This window comes from Gadus chalcogrammus, chromosome 21 (assembly GCF_026213295.1).
Source record: "Gadus chalcogrammus isolate NIFS_2021 chromosome 21, NIFS_Gcha_1.0, whole genome shotgun sequence".
Classification (NCBI taxonomy): Eukaryota; Metazoa; Chordata; class Actinopteri; order Gadiformes; family Gadidae; genus Gadus; species Gadus chalcogrammus.
Window position 1 is genome coordinate 2205796 of NC_079432.1, and position 21762 is coordinate 2227557.

The 21762-nt window shown below is 46.2% G+C and overlaps 1 protein-coding gene across 2 annotated transcripts; it reads right to left on the bottom strand.

The window, feature by feature from the left end:
• Positions 1-285: 285 nt before the first annotated feature.
• Positions 286-20977, bottom strand: adgrf3b (adhesion G protein-coupled receptor F3b). 2 transcript variants are annotated; one of them, XM_056581314.1, is made up of 18 exons: positions 20833-20977; positions 19147-19203; positions 18842-18854; positions 17353-17487; positions 14733-14885; positions 12517-12578; positions 12354-12415; positions 11889-12007; positions 9798-10025; positions 8901-9140; positions 8264-8404; positions 5358-5557; positions 4185-4370; positions 2431-3774; positions 2027-2068; positions 1882-1917; positions 1753-1804; positions 286-954 (listed from the first exon to the last, which is right to left on the bottom strand). In XM_056581314.1, exons 2-17 carry the CDS (start codon positions 19195-19197, stop codon positions 1754-1756), a joined length of 3063 nt encoding a protein of 1020 aa, XP_056437289.1. In that variant the 5' UTR covers positions 19198-19203; positions 20833-20977; the 3' UTR covers positions 286-954; position 1753. The 2 variants fall into 2 exon arrangements, with proteins under 2 accessions (XP_056437289.1, XP_056437290.1); XM_056581315.1 differs by lacking the exon at positions 20833-20977 and having other exon boundaries at positions 19147-19939.
• Positions 20978-21762: the final 785 nt, after the last annotated feature.

The following is a 21762-nucleotide window of genomic DNA, read 5'->3' on the forward strand; positions in this document are numbered from 1 at the left end:
ATTATATTAATATAACAATGTAAGAATAATAATATAACGTATAATAATATTAATATAATCAGTGTTGTCCAGCTTGCTGCCCCTCCTCCTTTAACCTCTGAGCCTTGATACCCCAGCTTTAACCTCTGAGCCTTGATACCCCAGCTTTAACCTCTGATCCTTGATACCCCAGCTTTAACCTCTGAGCCTTGATACCCCAGCTTTAACCTCTGCTTTAATTTCTGCCTTTGTAAACTAAACCCCAGGCAGTCACACCACATTCAGACAGATTCCACTTTTTTGACAGCAGTTTGCTTTGGTAAATTTGTCTTGATTGTAAATCTTTGATCTACAGAATAAAATGAGATGTCTCAGGGGAATAAATACAATTTCTACTTTAATTGAATCTTGTTAGTTTTCAGTTGTTTTACAGATCAGCTCAGGTTGTTGTGAAAGACTATAACAAACTACTCCAGTATCAAAGTAATATTCCAACATTAAAACTATTCCAATATTAAAACTATTCCAATAATAAAACGATTAAAATATTAAAACGATTACATTTAGACTGACGACTTCTAAGTAGATATTTATCCTTTGCATCGGCGTATTCAAAACATTTGATCTAAATAGCAAATATCTCAATACTAGGCATCATGCATCACGTCACACTCATTCAAATAGTTATTCAAATCATTTAGATTCCAGGTAAATGCACTCATAATTTGTACTTCATGTGTTCTGTACAAAACCTTTTTACATCCTCTATTCAAACACAGTGAGCTGCTCATTCTTCTTCAAAGACTCTGATATGTACATGTCTAAAGTCCAGTTACAGCTTGTACTATAACTACACTTAAATAGGTTAAGGATGACTGGGTGAACTACTACGTAATTAACTAGAAGACGTTGGCTTTCCTCCTCCTCCTCTTCCTCCTCCTCCTCTGGAATACCACCTGCTCTCTTCATCACCTCCTGTTGGATAATAACACAAGGATGTTGAGGATGCCACCTCCCCCTTCAACAACATTAGTCAGAAGAAAGAGAAACAACAATATATCTCTGTCGGTACAGTAAGGACTTTCATAGAAGCAAGTGCCAAGCAGTAACAATCGCTAGGTTAACCCATTCCCCGTACACAACAAAGATAGCTGGGATAAGTTGCTACACCATGCTAAGTACTGTTTTTAAGTGCCAGGACATAAGTGCCAGGCACTTAATGCGTGCATTTAGTGCCAGGCCGTAAAACATACAACAAGTGTGTACATTTGTTGTATGTTTACGTACAGGACGTACAACTTACAATAAGTGTGTACTTTAATTGCCAGGCCGTACAACGTACAATAAGTGTTTACATTAAGTGCCAGGGCATGAGACATACAACACACTGCCGTTTTCTCGACAGTGACCAATAAGTCCATGCGAGCGCAGTCTTTCCCTCGCACATGGAGGAGCACTGTCTTGTCGAGGCTTCCACCATCTTTTACACAATCACCGCCACCTCCAACCCCACCATCATAACCACCACCACCGCCAACACAGTCACCACTACCTCCACCTCCATCATGACAACCACCACCACCGCCACCATCACAAACACCACCACCTCCAACACAGTCACCACTACCTCCACCTCCATCATGACAACCACCACCACCGCCACCATCCCAAACACCACCACCGCCAACACAGTCATCACTACCTCCACCATCATTTAGACCAACATCAACACCACCTCAAGCCTCCATCACCTGTATCACCCTCCTCACCCACCTCAGTTCTTTGAGGTGTTGGTGGTGTTGTTACTCTTCTCGCCTGATGACGTCTGGGGAGCAGAGAGAGGGAACATTAGCGTCTAGATGTTTGGACATGTAGATGTTCTGCTGCCGGACCCACTCTCACCTTGGCCAGTATGAGCTTCAGAACCTCGTCCCGTACCTGCCGGCACACCAAACACAAAGTCACGACCCCGTCAAAGCAGCCGAAGTATTGAGGCACTTATGTACAGGGAGACAGCATGGTCACATCAACGGTGTTTGAATCCTACCCTTTGTTCCGCCAGAACCCCCGTGATGAACAGAAACAGACCCTGGGAACAGAGAGCCCCGATTAATGGAGACACAATATTTAACACAATGTTTTCAGGAAAGGATCCGTAGGTCTTTTGTGGTAAATAAAGTAAAGGTAAAGAAAGTTTCTTTGTTCCAAAGCGACTCTTATTTAATAGGGGTAGTTTATTAAGACTGAGGACACGGTGAAGTGGGCGGCGTTTTTCCCATAGATTTTTATTTTTTTTTTTCCTGGGGATCAAACCCAGGAGCTTTGGGCGTGGCGCCTGCCTAGACGCGGCAGTATCCCGCACAACTGTTCCCCTCTCTACTACTAATACTACTCTTCGTCCCCTATGGGACATAAGGCTTCAATGAGCACCTTCCATGGTTCCCCTCTCACCTGGAAGGAATTGAGGATGGTGAAGGCGTAGGTGATGAAGATCATGAGGCCGGACTGCGTGCTTCCTTCGATGGAAGCCTCGTCGCTGGAGTCTCCCAGGAACAGCATGACGAAGCCCAGGATCCAGGTGAGGCCGAAGGCCGGCGTGAGGAACAGCATGACCTTCAGGATGCTCTTGGCAGTGTCTGCGTCGGACTTGTTGTCGTCGGGGACGGCGGTCTTGGTGAGCGTGAGGATGACCACGCACATGGAGAAGAGGTTGGTGAGGATCACGACGCCCACGGGCAGCAGGAAGGCGTGGATAGAGCCCCTCAGAAGCCCGTCATAGCCCAGCCAACAGGTCCCCTTCTTCCGGTAGTCACCGCCCGTGTACTTGTAGTAGACGTAGGTGCTGCCCACGATGAGCATGGGCACGATGTAGCCCACGATGCTGGACAGGAACATGAACACCCTCTTCCTCAGCGGGTTGAAGACGAAGATGAGCTGGTGGACCAGCATGACGCTGAGACACAGCATCCAGCAGAACATGGTGAGGAAGAACAAGTGCTGGCAGATGGTGAACACCAGGCACGTGTTCTCGCTGATCTTGTCGGGGAAGGAGGATGCCAGGAAGCAGAGGTCGGCCAGCAGGAGGCTGACGGCGATGTTGACCAGAGAAGTGTGGCGGAAGTGCGAGAGGTTGCTCTTGACGACGGCCGACCACACCAGCGCCTCGATGATGAGGAAGAGCAGCAGGGAACAGATGGACACGCCCAGACCCAGGTAGGTGAGCTCGTCCAGCATAGGCAGGATCAGGGTGGTTTTGGACATCAGGGCGGAGAAGGGCGTCAGATGGCTGCACTCGCAGATGGTTTCATTCCCGTCCTCGCTGGTCACCAACTGGCACCCCTCGCCGGACCACTGGTGGGACGAGATGTTCCAGAACACGCATTCAACTTTGTTGTAATCCGGGTACTCCCTGGGGAAGTTGAGCCTGATGTCGATGGTCTCTGTGCTGCTGTTCTGCAGCGTGGCCGACACCACTAGGCTGGCCGTCTTGCTGTTCTTGTTAATTCGGGGCAGCTTGTAGGCCAGGTTCTTCACGGCCATGGTCTTGATGATGCCCTCGCTGTTGTTCACGGCCACGTCCACACCGAACACCGTCTGGCTGCAGTCCTCCTCCTCCACCTGGCAGATGACCAGCTTGACGTTGTCCGAGTCCTCGCCCTTGCTGAGGTTGGCCTGGATGTTCTCCACGAGGCCCTCCACCGACTCCAGGTATTGTGTGGACATGGTGTTCTGGACGGTAATGTTGACGGCCTTCCATGATTGGTTCAGCATGTTACTGGCCGCATTGATCAGGTCCTGGAAGTGGAGGGAGGAGGATGTCAGGTAACGCTCACCTGGTCCCAGTGGGATTACCTTTACATTCAGGGTGTTAACAAGTACATTTGTCAGAAGAAGAGAAAAATATATAAATCGCTGTCAGGACAGTAAGGATTTTCATAGAACCAAGTTCCAAGCACTATCAATCACTAGGTAAACCCATTCTCCCTTTACACAAAGAGCTATCTAGGATAAGCTGCTACACCATGCTACGTACTATTTTTAGGCGCAAGGACGTGCAACATACAATAAGTGTGTACATGAAGTGCCAGATTTTTGTACATTAAGTGCCAGGAATGCTTCAAGTCCAGCGAGCTTTAGTGGTTTGTCAGGGGGATAGCGAGCTCCAGTGTTGAAACACTGATCCCCGTCGGCAGTGTCCTACTCACAGGAAAAAGCTGGTCGTGGAGCACCACGTTGCCCGAGGCCTGGGCCATGGTGCTCAGGATGCTGATGCCCGCGCCCAGGTCGGCCAGGTCCTCCTTGGAGCCCGTGTTCTTGCTGGATCCGTTGTTCAGATTCCCGAAGATGCCCTCGGCCGCGCTCTGCGTCGCGCCAAAGCCTTGTTTGAAGCTCTGCCAGACAAGTTTCACACGATTTATTCATGTTTTAAGTATTCTTTTTTTCCAAGTTTCTATTTCTTTTCTTAAGTATTCCTTTTTTTCAACTAGTACTAGTTGAAGTAAGGTTAGAGATGGTTAATAGTACTAGTTGAAGTAAGGTCAGAGATGGTTAATAGTACTAGTTGTAGTTAGGTCAGAGATGGCTAATAGTACTAGTTGTAGTTAGGTCAGAGATGGTTAATAGTACTAGTTGTAGTTAGGTTAAGAGATGGTTAATAGTACTAGTTGTAGTTAGGCCAGAGATGGTTAATAGTACTAGTTGTAGTTAGGTCAGAGATGGTTAATAGTACTAGTTGTAGTTAGGTCTGAGATGGTTAATAGTACTAGTTGTAGTTAGGTTAAGAGATGGTTAATAGTACTAGTTGTAGTTAGGTCAGAGATGGTTAATAGTACTAGTGTAGTTAGGTCAGAGATGGTTAATAGTACTAGTTGTAGTTAGGTCAGAGATGGTTAATAGTACTAGTTGTAGTTAGGTTAAGAGATGGTTAATAGTACTAGTTGTAGTTAGGTCAGAGATGGTTAATAGTACTAGTTGTAGTTAGGTTAAGAGATGGTTAATAGTACTAGTTGTAGTTAGGTCAGAGATGGTTAATAGTACTAGTTGTAGTTAGGTCAGAGATGGTTAATAGTACTAGTTGTAGTTAGGTCAGAAATGGTTAATAGTACTAGTTGTAGTTAGGTTAAGTGATGGTTAATAGTACTAGTTGTAGTTAGGTCAGAGATGGTTAATAGTACTAGTTGTAGTTAGGTCAGAGATGGTTAATAGTACTAGTTGTAGTTAGGTCAGAGATGGTTAATAGTACTAGTTGTAGTTAGGTCAGAGATGGTTAATAGTACTAGTTGTAGTTAGGTTAAGAGATGGTTAATAGTACTAGTTGTAGTTAGGTTAGAGATTTTTGATAATACTGGTTGTAGTTAGGTTAAGAGATGGTTAGTTACATCAGCCACCTCCAGGGCCCTCAGCACATCTGTGGAGATGCACTGGAAGTAGGGCTCCTGCCAGACGCTGCCGTCACAGGTGCGGGACACGTAGCCCTCCCGGCCCTCGGGACACGTCCGGATGAACACCGAGTTCCCCGCTGGGGTGCGCGGCCACCAACTGAGGCCGGAGTACTCCCTCGCACAGAACGGAGCGCCAGCTAGGAACACCAAGAGGGAAGACTACAAGTTATACTACAGGTAAGACTACAGGTTATACTACAAGTATCACTACAAGTTATACTACAAGTAATACTACAGGTTATACTACAACTAAGACTACAAGTTATACTACAACTGATATAACAATTCATAATCTATACTACGAGGTACACTACAGGTAATTCTACAAGTTAAACTACAGGTTATACTACAAGTTATGCTACAGGTAATGCTACAAGTTATACTAGAGGTAAGACTACAGGTTATACTACAAGTTATACTACAACTAAGACTACAAGTTATACTACAACTGATATAACAATTCATAATCTATACTACGAGGTACACTACAGGTAATTCTACAAGTTAAACTACAGGTTGTACTACAAGTTATGCTACAGGTAATGCTACAAGTTATACTAGAGGTAAGACTACAGGTTATACTACAAGTTATACTACAAATTATACAACAGGTAAGACTACGAGTTGTACAACAGGTAAGACTACAAGTTATACAACAGGTAATACGTAAGGGATAATGCCCGACGAGGCACCCGGCTTCGCGGAGGCAACCGTCCTCCATCGCGCGTCGGACTGTTCACGCCTCCGCGTCGTCCATTAATTCCTCATAATGGACACATCGAAGGGTATTGTCCCGCTTATAACACGGTCACTTGCCAAAGACAATGAATTAAGGCCATTCATTTATATTTCCATGCGTTTTACAAACCAAATATAAAGGTTTTCACAAGCGATAACTTTGTTTCCCTGGTATCGCCTGAGGGTTTGACTACTTCCTGGAGCAACCATTACCCTCCCGTAATGTTCTGATGCAACGGATCGTTGCTCACTACTCCAGTAGTAAGGACGGACCTTAGCTACGACTTGGCAACGGGAGGTTTTCTAGTCCGTCGGCTACGCGCCAAAGAGCTAACGTTATGCATTGTCAAATTTATAATTCGAAATCCGTCCCAGCCTTTATACCACAGTTACTCCTGGGTCTATAGCATATAACCACGTTGTCTGATTAGTTATCTATACTTCAAGATTAAGGTTCTTATGCAACGGATCGTTGTTCACTCCTCCAGTTATTAGGACGGACCTTAGCTACGACTTGGCAACGGGAGGTATTCTAGTCCGTCGGCTTTGACTGCGTTCCCGTTGCTATGGTTACTCATTTTTGAGACAGGCTGATAAGATAGGCCAGCTAGCGCATTAATTGAGAACGGTGAACAGACAATTTGACTGGAACTGCTAAGCATGTGTCCGTTTATCAGGAGTTAAAGGGGACATATTATGAAAACAGCACTTTTGGGGTGTTGTTGTGGGTAGGTGGTGCTCCCACACGCATACAAGCTTTGAAATAAGTCTGTACATGATTTTTTGAGTGAGTTACGCATTTCTGGAAGCAGCCCGCCTCCAGCTACCAAACAAGCGAGTCAGTTTCGGCTCCCCCTCCTACGTAGGAAGGGAGCACATTTGAATATTACCTCCCACTTCCCCACTCCCCTCCAATCAGAGCATCGCTAAGTTTTTGTGGACCAGCGGACGAGCAGCTCCGGCGGGGGGAACACGGCGCTAACCTTGCAGCTATGCTCCGGGAGTACAATCCCTTTCTCTGGCGCCGAGCTCACCCCGCCGGAGCTGCCGCCGAAGGGAAGTCGGGAGGAGGAGACATGGAGTAGAAAGGGATTGCACTCCCGGAGCTGAGCTGCCGGACTGCCGCCGAGCTACCCCAGCCGGAGCTGCTCGTCCGCTGGAGCTGCCACCTAGCTTCGGCGCCAGTTCAGCTCCCGGAGTACACCGCCGGAGCGGCCAGACGGCTTCGCTCCGGCGAGGGGAGCTCGGAGGCAGTCCGGCAGCTCCGCTCCCGGAGTACAATCCTTTTCTTCTCCATGTCGCGGTTCATGGACTTCAGAGAGTCAAAGCCAAAGTTCCTTTCCCCCAATTCTTCTCAACCATGGCCGAGATACCCCCCACTACGAGTCTTTACTTGTGGAAGTACCAGAGACATCAGACACAGTCTTTATTATTCATAATATCATCCGAGCCGCACATAGCCTTTGGCCCTGATATTAGATAGATTTTATAAATACCGTATATAATATTATTATTATGTTATATGATATTATATATAAAGCTCCAGGACTTAGCAAACGGCAGCAATCCCTTCTCCTCCATGCTGTGGTTCAGTCTGACAGCTCATTGGTCAATGGGCAGCAGCTCATTTGCATCAACGCTACAGACAACAGAAACAGCGCATTCTGAAGCGACTGAAACAGAGGGGAATAGCGGTAGACAATATTTTTTTTCCTAAAAGCTATTTCCAGCAAACAGCTTCAAAAACATGTTTTCTGGAACTCAAATACTATGTTTACTTGTTTGGAAAACACCATAATATGTCTCCTTTAATGCACACCCTGCAGCCAATCAGAATCGAGCATTCCCCCAGACCGTGGTATAATACAAGTTCTACAACAGGTAAGAATACAAGTTGTACAACAGGTAAGACTACAAGTTAAACTACAATTAATACTACAGGAAAGACTACAATGCATACTACAACTGATATAACAAGTTATTCTACATACTATCCTTCCCAATCCTAAAGCTGATTGCAGTGCCTTAAATGAACCACGATGTTTCTGTGATGAAACATAAAGTTAAGTTAATGTTAAGTTAAGGTTAGGGTTAAGGCTATTTACGGTAGATGACCCCGATGTCCAGGCGGAGGGTCTTCTTCTGGTCCTTCTTGTTCTCGAAGGTGATGTTGACGTAGTGAGGGTCCAGGCTCTTGATGCAGCTGATAGGGACGTCGAAGGTGTAGACCTGTTCCTCTACCGACACTAGAGGGAGGCACACGTTGACCTTAGTGAAGTGGTCGGGAGAATGTGTTCAAACAGTCGGTCTTAGCCCTGCAGTAGTGTCCTATTGAGGGTTTGGTAGAGTGGTCCGGAGTTTGAGGGTCCAAATCGGGTTTCCTCTGTAGCACACTACTTAACACCCGTAATGAGGGCGTGGCACGTGTTGCTATTGCCACGAACACGCGCCACGCCAAGGATACTCAGTGACTGAACCCCCCTGTCGGCCCTATTGCGCCATGAATATATATATCATATTATTTATAATTATATTGAAATCTTAAATCTCTGACCGGACTAACTGAACTGATATTGCACAATTTTTTCCCTCTCTTAAAGTAGTATTGTATACTCTTCTTTGTACATTTTGTAAATTATATTGTATAGTTATACCGTATACTTAACAGTGTATTTATATTTCGTGCTGTTCTTTCTGTTTTTTTTTAAAAATATATTAACAATAGGTTAAGTGAGTGCTCACCTGTTGGCGTCAGGGTGGCCTGCTCCACGCCCCGGTAAAACCATGTGACCTTGTAGTCCTCCGTGGTGGGGGCGATGGTGGTGGTGACCTTGACGGTCTCCGAGTCGGACTCTCCCTCGGAGCAGTCCACCGTCAGGGGGTCCATCACCATCTTGATGGGGTCGGGCAGCAGGGCGACGTTCAGCCCCAGCAGGGCCGTGTGCCTCACCGAGCCCTCCGAGAACTCACACTTAAACACGCCTGTGGGAGCGCGCTAGCAGTTAGCTCTGGCTCTATCGTGGGTGTTCTTTAAAGGGGACATGTTATTCAAGCAGGTGTGTGTGTGTGTGTGTGATTAGCCATTACGAGCCGTTTGAAAATCTGCCTCTTCTGACATCACAACTGGGCGTGTCCACCTAGAGCTGTTTGTTTGGTAGCTAGCATCAGGCGTGTCTATGAGCTGAATTAAACCGTCCTATCCTGCCCCCCCCCCCCCCTCACCTACCCCGCCCCTCACCTGCCCCCCTCCTCACCTGCCCCGCCCATCACCTGCCCCCCTCCTCACCTACCCCGCCCCTCACCTGCCCCGCCCTTTACCGGCCCCCCCCTGGGCACACCTCACCTGCCCCCCCTGGGCGCCCCTCACCTGCCCCGCCCATCACCTGCCCCCCTGCTCACCTGCCCCGGCCCTCACCTGCCCCGCCCATCACCTGCCCCCCCTGGGCGCCCCTCACCTGCCCCCCTGCTCACCTGCCCCGGCCCTCACCTGCCCCGGCCCTCACCTGCCCCGGCCCTCACCTGCCCCGCCCCTCACCTGCCCCGCCCCTCACCTGCCCCCCCTGGGCGCCCCTCACCTGCCCCCCTGCTCACCTGCCCCGGCCCTCACCTGCCCCGCCCATCACCTGCCCGCCTCCTCACCTGCCCAGTTCCCGTTCACCCGATTCAGCGTGAGGTGGATGCAGGCGGGCGTGTTGGCGATCTCACAGGTGGTGAGCTGCGCCACGCTGCCGTTCCCCAGCTCGGCAAACTCCTCCCCCCGGCTCATGCTCCACATGTTCACGCCCAGGATCTCGTTGAAGGTGCAGGTCATCATGGGGGTGGAGTCGTAGCAGACCAGGGAGCCCGTGGCGGTCATCTCCACCAGCCCTGGGAGGGTGGGGTTGGGGGGATTATTATGTCTGGGATTATTCGTCTGAAGCGCCCGCATCGAGGCCTCATCGTGGCCACGCTTCCTTCCAGCGCTTTGGCTGCTAAAAGAACGACGTGAGATTCAAGACCCGCGTTTGTTGGCCCTCACAAACAAAACAACGAATATTTAATGTTCCCACATTACCCAGAATGCCTTGCACCTCTCCCTCTCAACATCCAGAGGCTACAGGCTATAAGAATTGTAAATGTATCATTGATTAATTCAATAATATAAATGAATCAAATCTGCAGGCTTTACTATGAATTGGGAAAGCTAGTTGAGGAGATTTATAGGTAGCAGGTAGGGGTCATTAAGGAGCAGGTAGGGGTTAGACAGTACAGAGACAGGTCATTAAGGAGCAGGTAGGGGTTAGACAGTACAGAGACAGGTCATTAAGGAGCAGGTAGGGGTTAGACAGTACAGAGACAGGTCATTAAGGAGCAGGTAGGGGTTAGACAGTACAGAGACAGGTCATTAAGGAGCAGGTAGGGGTTAGACAGTACAGAGACAGGTCATTAAGGAGCAGGTAGGGGTTAGACAGTACAGAGACAGGTCATTAAGGAGCAGGTAGGGGTTAGACAGTACAGAGACAGGTCATTAAGGAGCAGGTAGGGGTTAGACAGTACAGAGACAGGTCATTGAGGAGCAGGTAGGGGTTAGACAGTACAGAGACAGGTCGTTAAGGAGCAGGTAGGGGTTAGACAGTACAGAGACAGGTCGTTAAGGAGCAGGTAGGGGTTAGACAGTACAGAGACGGGTCATTAAGGAGCAGGTAGGGGTTAGACAGTACAGAGACGGGTCATTAAGGAGCAGGTAGGGGTTAGACAGTACAGAGACGGGTCATTAAGGAGCAGGTAGGGGTTAGACAGTACAGAGACGGGTCATTAAGGAGCAGGTAGGGGTTAGACAGTACAGAGACGGGTCATTAAGGAGCAGGTAGGGGTTAGACAGTACAGAGACGGGTCATTAAGGAGCAGGTAGGGGTTAGACAGTACAGAGACAGGTCATTAAGGAGCAGGTAGGGGTTAGACAGTACAGAGACAGGTCATTAAGGAGCAGGTATGGACTAGACAGTACAGAGACAGGTCATTAAGGAGCAGGTAGGGGTTAGACAGTACAGAGACGGGTCATTAAGGAGCAGGTAGGGGTTAGACAGTACAGAGACGGGTCATTAAGGAGCAGGTAGGGGTTAGACAGTACAGAGACAGGTCATTAAGGAGCAGGTAGGGGTTAGACAGTACAGAGACAGGTCATTAAGGAGCAGGTAGGGGTTAGACAGTACAGAGACAGGTCATTAAGGAGCAGGTAGGGGTTAGACAGTACAGAGACAGGTCATTAAGGAGCAGGTAGGGGTTAGACAGTACAGAGACAGGTCATTAAGGAGCAGGTAGGGGTTAGACAGTACAGAGACAGGTCATTAAGGAGCAGGTAGGGGTTAGACAGTACAGAGAGAGGTCATTAAGGAGCAGGTAGGGGTTAGACAGTAGAGAGACAGGTCGTTAAGGAGCAGGTAGGGGTTAGACAGTACAGAGACAGGTCGTTAAGGAGCAGGTAGGGGTTAGACAGTACAGAGACAGGTCGTTAAGGAGCAGGTAGGGGTTAGACAGTACAGAGACAGGTCATTAAGGAGCAGGTAGGGGTTAGACAGTACAGAGACAGGTCATTAAGGAGCAGGTAGGGGTTAGACAGTACAGAGACAGGTCATTAAGGAGCAGGTAGGGGTTAGACAGTACAGAGACAGGTCATTAAGGAGCAGGTAGGGGTTAGACAGTACAGAGACAGGTCATTGAGGAGCAGGAAGGGGTTAGACAGTAACTCACCGATGCTCTCCATGACGATGGAGGCATTCATCTGCAGCTCCAGAGACCCGAGGACTTCCTGAAGCTTGGACGTCAAAAACACGGCGCTCACATTGGCCACAAAGTCAGCGATGGCGTCGCTGGGGAGACGACACACAGCGCGGGGGGGGGGGGGGGGGGGGGGGGGGGGTTCACTCAGTCACTCAGAACACTTTGTATTGTGAAGACGCTTCCTCTTCTCCCTCCTCAACCCCATCTCCAGCAGAGCTGTCCACGCTACTTGTTAGTGCCAATGGTCCTGTTCTACTGTTTCTAGATCTATTAAATAGCTACCGGTTAGTGCTGGTGGTTGTGTTAGCGTGAGGGTTAGGGGACCTCCAGTTTAGGGTGATAATAGGGTGAGGGTCAGGGTACCTCTAGTGTGGGGTCAGGGGTTATGGGGTTAAGGTACCTCTGGGTTAGGGTTAGGGGTTATGGGGTTAGTACCTCTGTAATGTGGTGACGTTCAGACTCTCAAAGCCGTTCAGCTTCTTCAGGCCGGCGATGAGCTGCGAAAGGAGAAGACGTGAGACAGGAAACGGAAGCAATCGCATCGACATCAAGATCAGATCAATCCCGATAGAATTGGCTAAAGGAGAGTCGGACGCACCATGGCTTCGGCGGCGTCGTCCCACGGACCCGTCACCAGCTCCACGGTCCCGACGATCTGCACTGGGGGACGGGGACGGGGAGCAGAACTGTGAGCACACAGCCCCAAAGCAGCCCTGTGTGTGCCGCAATGTGTGTGTGCATGTGTGTTTGTGTGAGTGCATGTGTGCGCGTGCGTATCTGTGTGCATATGTGTGTGCGTGTATGTGTGGGTTTGTATTCACGACCGTGCATATGTGTGTGTTCTGTTCATGTGTGTTTGTTTGCGTGCATGTGCGTGTATTTGTCAGGGTGTTCATGTGCATATGTATGTGTGTGTGTGTGTGTGTGTGTGTTTATGGGTGTGTGTGTGTGTGTGTGTATTCAAGTGTGTGCATGTGTTTCTGTGTGTGCGTGGGTGTGGGGTGTTCATGTGTACACTTTTTATATATGCGTTAATTTTAAACAATATAATAGTAAGAATAGCTAAGAAAAGGTTCGAACGTGGCTTGGCGCGCCCTGCAATTTCACCGTCTTGCATGTGTGAAACCGAGGGGGTAAAATCCCCCGTCTTCACAGCGCCGGCTTTCTTGGTTCACTGGAGAAGTCAAGTTTCAAGTTTATTTTTTAGAGCCCTTTAAAACAACTTCAGTTGACCAAAGTGCTGTACGAATCAGCTATCGAGTTACCAAAACACAAGTATCATAAAAACAATTTAAAGCACAAAAAGGACATAGACAATAATGAAACCTATACAGAGTTAAATGCTAGAGGAAATAAACGAGTTGTAGGAGGGATTTGAAAATGGGCACTGAAGCGGCTAGCCTAACCTGGTGCCATGCCGACGCCTCATTGTTCCGACGTCTCAATGGTCCGAAATATTTCCCATTAGATCGACATGCCACTATGCCGACGGTTCAATGTTCCGAAAACGGAACCCATTGGTCCGAAGGTCCGTTAGTCCGACTTTTCAAAAAGGAGGCGCCTTAGGCCGACGGTTCAATACGCCGAATAGGCCAAGGCGCAATTCCACATGTGTGATTATGAAACCAAAAATAAAAGACGATAGGCTAAGTTCCAGCAGTGCACTTCTGTTGCTGTGGGCTTGAACGGTCAAAAGAGGTGAATTTATGAAGCGCACGTTATACAAGGAGTAATACTTTTCCCGTAAAGAAGTCAAACGGTGAGTGAAAAACAAATACAATTGTTATCTTTAGTAGCTGTGTGTGGGCCTATATGCGTTGTTTACTGTGTTTACAGTGGGCTTTTAGACTAAATCATTTCGCTGGTATTGATTTGGTCAAACGTATACCTCTTACCGTCGTGTGTGTGTGTGTGTGTGTGTGTGTGTGTGTGTGTGTGTGTGTGTGTGTGTGTGTGTGTGTGTGTGTGTGTGTGTGTGTGTGTGTGTGTGTGTGTGTGTGTGTGTGTGTGTGTGTGTGTGTGTGTGTGTGTGTGTGTGCCCGTGTTGAGAATTAGACCTACGCTCTCTGTCCATGGGGCGGGCCGGAAACACCCGGTCGAAATGAAGTGAAGCGTTGTCACTTTGCTCTCCAATACTCATCGTTAATGTGATATGTAGGCCTATGTTGTATTTTGGAGAGCGAGTGAGAGAGAGTGTGAGAGCGCGAGAGCGCGAGAGCGCGAGCGAGGTATAAAACTCTTTATATCTAGGCCTATTCGGCATATTGAACCGTTAGCCTAATGCGCCTCCTTTTTGAAATGTCGGACAAACGGACCTTCGAACCAATGGGTTCCGTTTTCGGAACATTGAACCGTCGGCATAGTGGCATGTGGATCTAATGGGAAATATTTCGGACCATTGAGACGTCGGAACAATGAGGTGTCGGAATTACGGGCAGGCCCCCCTAACATGAAGAGGGAGTTCGTTCCACAGTCTGGGGCCAACGACGAGTGATAAAGCCCGTTCCCCTCTGCTCTCAGTTCGGTGAAAACGGATCTAACTGTATGGTTGTGGAACTGTGTTGAAAGCGCACTGGCATGAGTATGACGAATGTATTAGATATGCAAATGTAGATATGTGACACAAGTTACCCGCAAGCATACAAATCTACCCGCATATGGCATATGGCTGGTTCAATGCATATGTGTGTGTGTGTGTGTGTGTGTGTGTGTGTGTGTGTGTGTGTGTGTGTGTGTGTGTGTGTGTGTGTGTGTGTGTGTGTGTGTGTGTGTGTGTGTGTGTGTGTGTGTGTGTGTGTGTGCGTGCCCAGGTACCTGGGAACTTTGGGATGCACATGGGTTCGTATCCCAGGATGGGCTTGGTGCAGGTGCTGTCGTTGCAGCAGGTAGTGTTGTAACACACGTCGTTGGTCCAGATGTAGCCCTGCCCGCAGTCACACCGCACCGTTTCGCCCAGCAGCAGACAGTCTGCACACAGGACGGCATCATGTACCAACCAGCTCCCCCGGGACTCGCTCACCGAGTCGATCGCCTCGCCGACGTTAGTTCAGGCTGGGATTCTAATCCTGGACGATAATTCTGAAAGAACGCGGCATTCGCCAATCCCGGTATATCTTGAACCCATCATCTCGTTTTTTGGGATTTCCACTGGTTGAGGTTTCTTTTGTTTCACAAAACAAACATTAACCTTGTTTAGAGCAAGGAGAGATGCATTGTAGCCTACCAGGTTTTAGCAAACGGCTATTGTCCACCTGTAGTCGCTGGGCAGGTGAGAACTATAGGCCTAAATACTACAAAACTAAACGAGACACAATAATATCTAAACGTGGGATTAAACGTTCAAAGGATAACAAGATACAATAATACAAATACATAGGATAAAAATGTTTACAAAAAGCACTTCATTACATATTTTATAAAAAATATACCCCTATCCTACAAGCACTACAAAATGTATATATATTTTTATAAGTTTGGAGAAAGCTTGAAAATCATAGAAGAAAAAAACAATCGTAGAAGAATGGTAGCAGGGTGTTGTGTATGGAGTTAGATTCATGCCAAAACCCCTCACACACGCAAAACGTGTTTTGCTCACGCATAACGATTCACACGCACACAAAACGTGTTTTACTCACGCAAAATGATTCACACACACGCTCAGTGTGGTTTGCAAATGCAAAACATCATTCACAAACTAAAGCATTTTGCTTCAGAAACAAATACAGTATGTTTTACACAAAGTACAAAAAAAAATCCTTCAAGTACACAAAACAATTCTACAAGTACGGAACACGAAAGCTGCGCGTGGATCGGAATGCATTTGCGCACGGATCGGATTGCATTTGTGTGAGGAACAGCAAGGCGGAAAATTAGTGCCAAAAGTCACGTGACAAATAAATGTCCTGTTATTCACACTACACAACAGCAGGTGGCGGTGTTGAGTCAGTTTAAGGCCGCCAGGACGATCTTTTTTCTCCCCAAAATCTTTATTTGATTCCAAAACAGAGTGGCGACACTTCCATTGGACTCACCTGTTGGCCGCTCATTTTGTTCAATTTAATCTCCCAAACTAGCTTTTCTCCGTGTCGTACGATTCCGTGACAAAGGGGCGGCAAGTCGCATAGTATGGAGTTGAATCCACACACGTTTGGCCGGCATCAAATAAAGATTTTGGGGAGAAAAAAGATCGTCCTGGCGGCCTTAAACTGACTCAACACCGCCACCTGCTGTTGTGTAGTGTGAATAACAGGACATTTATTTGTCACGTGACTTTTGGCACTAATTTTCCGCCTTGCTGTTCCTCACACAAATGCAATCCGATCCGTGCGCAAATGCATTCCGATCCACGCGCAGCTTTCGTGTTCCGAACTTGTAGAATTGTTTTGTGTACTTGAAGGATTTTTTTTTGTACTTTGTGTAAAACATACTGTATTTGTTTCTGAAGCAAAATGCTTTAGTTTGTGAATGATGTTTTGCATTTGCAAACCACACTGAGCGTGTGTGTGAATCATTTTGCGTGAGTAAAACACGTTTTGTGTGCTTGTGAATCGTTATGCGTGAGCAAAACACGTTTTGCGTGTGTGAGGGGTTTTGGCATGAATCTAACTCCATAGTTGTATAGTTGTACAGTAGTAGTATTGTGGTAGTGGTAGTAGTATGTGTAGTGTGTGTAGTAGTAGTGGTATAGTATTACTGTGTGTAGTATGATAGTAGTAGCAGTGTGTTGTGTAGTTCTTTAGTAGTAGTAGTAGTATTGTGTGTGTGTGTGTGTGTGTGTGTGTGTGTGTGTGTGTGTGTGTGTGTGTGTGTGTGTGTGTGTGTGTGTGTGTGTGTAGTAGTAGTATAATAGTAGTATGGTTGTAGTAGTAGTAGAAGTGTAGTAGTAGTGTGTCTTGTAGTTGTATAGTAGTAGTGTGTGTAGTAGTATAATAGTAGTATGGTTGTTGTAGTAGTAGTATAGTAGAAGTGTGTTTTGTAGTTGTATAGTAGTAGTAGTATGATAGTAGTATGGTTGTAGTAGTAGTGATTAGTAGTAATAGTGTAGTAGTACTATAGTAGTAGTGTGTTTTGTAGTTGTAAAGTAGTAGTAGTATAGTAATAGTGTTTGTAGTAGTATGGTTTTAGTAGTAGTGTGTCTTGTAGTTGTATAGTAGTAGTGTGTGTAGTAGTATAATAGTAGTATGGTTGTTGTTGTTGTAGTAGTAGTATAGTAGAAGTGTGTTTTGTAGTTGTATAGTAGTAGTAGTTTGATAGTAGTATGGTTGTAGTAGTAGTGATTAGTAGTAATAGTGTAGTAGTACTATAGTAGTAGTGTGTTTTGTAGTTGTACAGTAGTAGTAGTATAGTAATAGTGTTTGTAGTAGTATGGTTTTAGTAGTGTAGTAGTACTATAGTAGTAGTGTGTTTTGTAGTAGTAGTGTGTGTAGGGCCCCACCTGACACCAGCTCGATCTCCTGGATGCTGACCTGTTGCGTGGCAACGTTCAGCTGGGAGTTGTTGAAGGTGGAGAGAATGGAGGACGTGGCCAGGGTGATGTTACTCTCCACCATCAGCTCAGCCACAAACACATCTGGGGACAACACCACAGTCTGTCTGTCTGTCTGTCTGTCTGTCTGTCTGTCTGTCTGCCTGCCTGCCTGCCTGCCTGCCTGCCTGCCTGCCTGCCTGCCTGTCTGTCTGTCTGTCTGTCTGTCTGTCTGCCTGCCTGCCTGTCTGCCTGCCTGCCTGTCTGTCTGTCTGTCTGTCTGTCTGTCTGTCTGTCTGTCTGTCTGTCTGTCTGTCTGTCTGTCTGTCTGTCTGTCTGTCTGTCTGCCTGTCTTCCTGTCTTCCTGTCTGCCTGTCTGCCTGTCTGTCTTTTTTTTTCCTGCAGAGAATGCGGTGAGGGCTGTAATGCAAGGTGAGGTTTCAAGTATGTTTTTGTAAAGCCATATAGTTTAAGGCGTAAAGAATTGTTTAATGGCTTAAATCAGGTGAGGGATTTGAACAGAGTCTAAATGGAGTAAAAAATTTAAACATGTACACCGTTTATAAAATTAAAAAATGGTGGAAAACACAATTTTAAGTGAAGAGTTAAACAATTAGCTGATATGATCAAGTTTGAATACATTTGAGATAAAATGTGTGTGCGTGTGTGTGCGTGCGTGCGTGCGTGCGTGCGTGCGTGCGTGCGTGTGTGTTTGTGGTGTTAGTAACTTGGAAAGGTGTAGCATAGTATAGTTGTATACATAGTATAGTGTTATATGTAGTGTAGTATAGTTGTATACGTAGTATAGTGTTATACGTAGTATATTGTTATGTGTAGTATAGTGTTATATGTAGTATAGTATAGTTGTATACGTAACAGTTTTATATTTAGTATGGTATAGTTGTATGCGTAGTATAGTGCTATATTTAGAATAGTATAGTTGTATACGTAGTATCGTGTTATATTTAGTATAGTTGTATACGTGGTATATTGTTATACGTAGTATAGTGTTATACATAGTATAGTGTTATATGTAGTATAGTTGTATACGTAGTATAGTGTTATACGTAGTATAGTATAGTTGTATTCGTAGTATAGTGTTATATTTAGTATAGTCTAGTTGTATACTTAGTATAGTTTTATATTTAGTATGGTATAGTTGTATATGTAGTATAGTGTTATACATAATATAGTGTTATACGTAGTATAGTGTTTTATGTAGTATAGTATAGTTGTATACGTAGTATAGTGTTATATTTACTATGGTATAGTTGTATAGTATAGTATTATATGTAGTATAGTGTTATACGTAGTATGTTGTTAGACGTAGTATAGTGTTATATGTAGTATAGTATAGTTGTATACGTAGTATAGTGTTATATTTAGTATAGTATAGTTGTATAGTATAGTTTTATTCGTAGTATCGTTCTAAACGTAGCGCAGTGTGGAGTTAACCTACCTCCTGAAACGACCTGGTGAAAGTAGGAAAGAGGGAATCATTAGTAATCTCCTTGTGATGAACGTCATGTTTAATTATTAAATAACTTTTTATATTTATATTGGTTGTTGATAATCGGTTCTTACAGATTGTTGTTTGTCATGATTATTTCTTATTGATTATTGTTATTGAATATTGCTTTATGGTAATTGGTTATTATTGCTGATCATTTATTTCTGGTTGCCTGTAATTGGTTATTGATAAACGATTCTAGGTTATTGATTAACGATTAATGATTATGGAAGATTGGTAATAATAAGTGTTACCTGGTTGTAGATAAAGACAGTTCCCAGAATGATCAATACTCTGCACAACATGGTGGCCTGAGAAAACACACACAACTGTCACACAATTTAATACAAACTATAAACTTCTAATACACACCTGTTACACACTTAATATACACTATACACTTCTAATACACAACTGTGTATTAGAAGTCGTACTTGAGCATCGTACTTGAGCATGGTACAAGTGTGAAACTGACTTGGGCACGGTACAGACGGCCTAGTGTGAGTGCCCCCTGACCCACCAAAGCACTTCCAACACACACTAATAGCCACTATTATTGTGCGTTTGTGGCATTGTGTGTGTGGTGAACCCCTGATTTGCATGGCTTTGCATGTGCACCATGACCGACAATCGGCTCCTCTCTGTGGGCTTTGACTTTGAAATAATACAGAAATAAGTCTCCAAGCAGGCTACCTACCACCTTGGCTCCTACGTGGGAGCCCTGCTTCCTACCACCTTGGCTCCTACGTGGGAGCCATGCTTCCTACAACCTTGGCTCCAATCCGCTTTGTGGAAAGGCAGCATTCCCTTATAATATTATTGTTATTATTATGTATTATTATATTCCCCATAATCCAACCTCACGAGAACGCCTCTTCTTGGAGCAACTCCAAATCTCTGATCGCACGGCCAACGCTGAGGCTGAATACATTCATACACAGGAAACCTTCAGTGATGCCTTTAACCACACCAAGGAACCTAACTAGGATCTTTCCTTTGCTACCTACCCAATCGGACCCTTCCTTTAGGGCCCTGTGCCCTAAAGGAACCTAGGGCCCAATTGGAACCTAGACCTACCTAGGCCCTAAAATAACTTGGGCCTTATTGGAAACTAGGCCCCTTAGGAACCCAGGGACCTAAAGGAACCATAAGGTTCCATCTTATTAATATTCAAAACACACGCACACACACACACAATTTTATGCAAACACAAATTGTCGCGTAGACACTTCTCACAATTATGCAATTATGTCCTCATCTTCTCTCTTCAGAACATTAGTGTTTCCGAAACTTCCTCTTAAGCTTTCTTCAGAGGAACCGTTAAGAAACTTTTAAGAGGTTTAAAGCAGCTGATCACTTTCTGAAATGAATCTGAGACCTCACATTTCAATGTCCGGCTATCACTACGATCGATCACATTCCCAACGCAGTACACCATAATGCTACAGTGTCAGCATCACTGTACTGTACTCATTACAGCAGCATCGCTGCAATATCAGCATCAATTTACAGTATTCATTACAGCATTATACAGTATCCCATCTCTGTTCACTACTCATTACAGCGTCATACAGTATCAGCTTCACTGTATTCACTGTATCAGTATTCATTACAGCAGTATGGCTACAGTATCAGTATTACCGTGTTGTATGTCTGTGCAGCTGTGTTTGTGTGCTGTTGCCTCTCTAACCTGTCATTTCTTACTGCCCCTTCCCCCTTCCCCCCCTAGAAGCTTGTGCTTTTTGTCAGGCCATCACTGTCAATACAAACTTGTTCTTAATGATCTGCCTGGTTAAATAAAGGTAAAATAAAAGCACACCTATACCGTACTCTATGTACCAAACTGCTGCAGGCCAGTGCAACATTCAGTCCATAACATCTCATAACAAGTCTACTAGTTCCCCGATCCTTAAGGGGGGAGATGGTTGAAGAAGACCTACCGGGTTTGGAGGGTCGTGGGGCGAGCGGTAGAGTCTCAGCAGGTCTGGACACGCACAGATCTGGAGCTCCTCATCTGGCCGGCTGACGTCTGTCTGTCCTCAGCTGCTATTTGCATGGCTAATGCCCTCTATGCTTTCCAAGGGGAGTGACTGACTGCCTTTCCATGTTAATTTGTTTACCAAATGAGTCCCGCTCCTTCAGACTTTGTCTTCTCGAAATCTGGGCTGCTACCTCGTCTCCTCAGACCTTGTTTCCTTGAGACCTCATCACTTTAAAGACCTTGTGTCCTTCGTTTCCTTCTGAACCTCGTCTCCTTGGAAGATGTCATGTGAGGATTCCTATTGGTCGGCTTGATAGTTTGACCAAAGCCACGTGTCTCACTGTGGGACGGGACCCAAACCGTCCGGAGGTCAGAGGGCAGTGTGAGATCCCCAACACACTGGAATGTTCTGCTTCCCAACACACTGGAACGTTCTGCTTCCCAACACACTGGAACGTTCTGCTTCCCAACACACTGGAACGTTCTGCTTCCCAACACACTGGAATGTTCTGCTTCCCAACACACTGGAATGTTCTGCTTCCCAACACACTGGAACGTTCTGCTTCCCAACACACTGGAACGTTCTGCTCCCCAACACACTGGAATGTTCTGCTTCCCAAGGTGCAAACGTTCCCTTCAGTTCAGGAAAGCAACGGTGGTTCCTCAATTTAGAAGCCATCCCCCTCTGTCCCACTCTGTCGCGGTTCCTTCTACACTATGAGGGGCCCTCACTGCCTTCTTCTACAGCCTTAGGGGCCCCCAATGCGTTCTTCTACAGTTTGAGGGGCCCTGACTGCGTTCCTCCACAGTGTGAGGGGCCCTCACTCTGCCAGTTTGAGGCCCTTGTGGAGGCTCCTGATGAATAGCTGGCTGTGGCGAGGCCATTTGA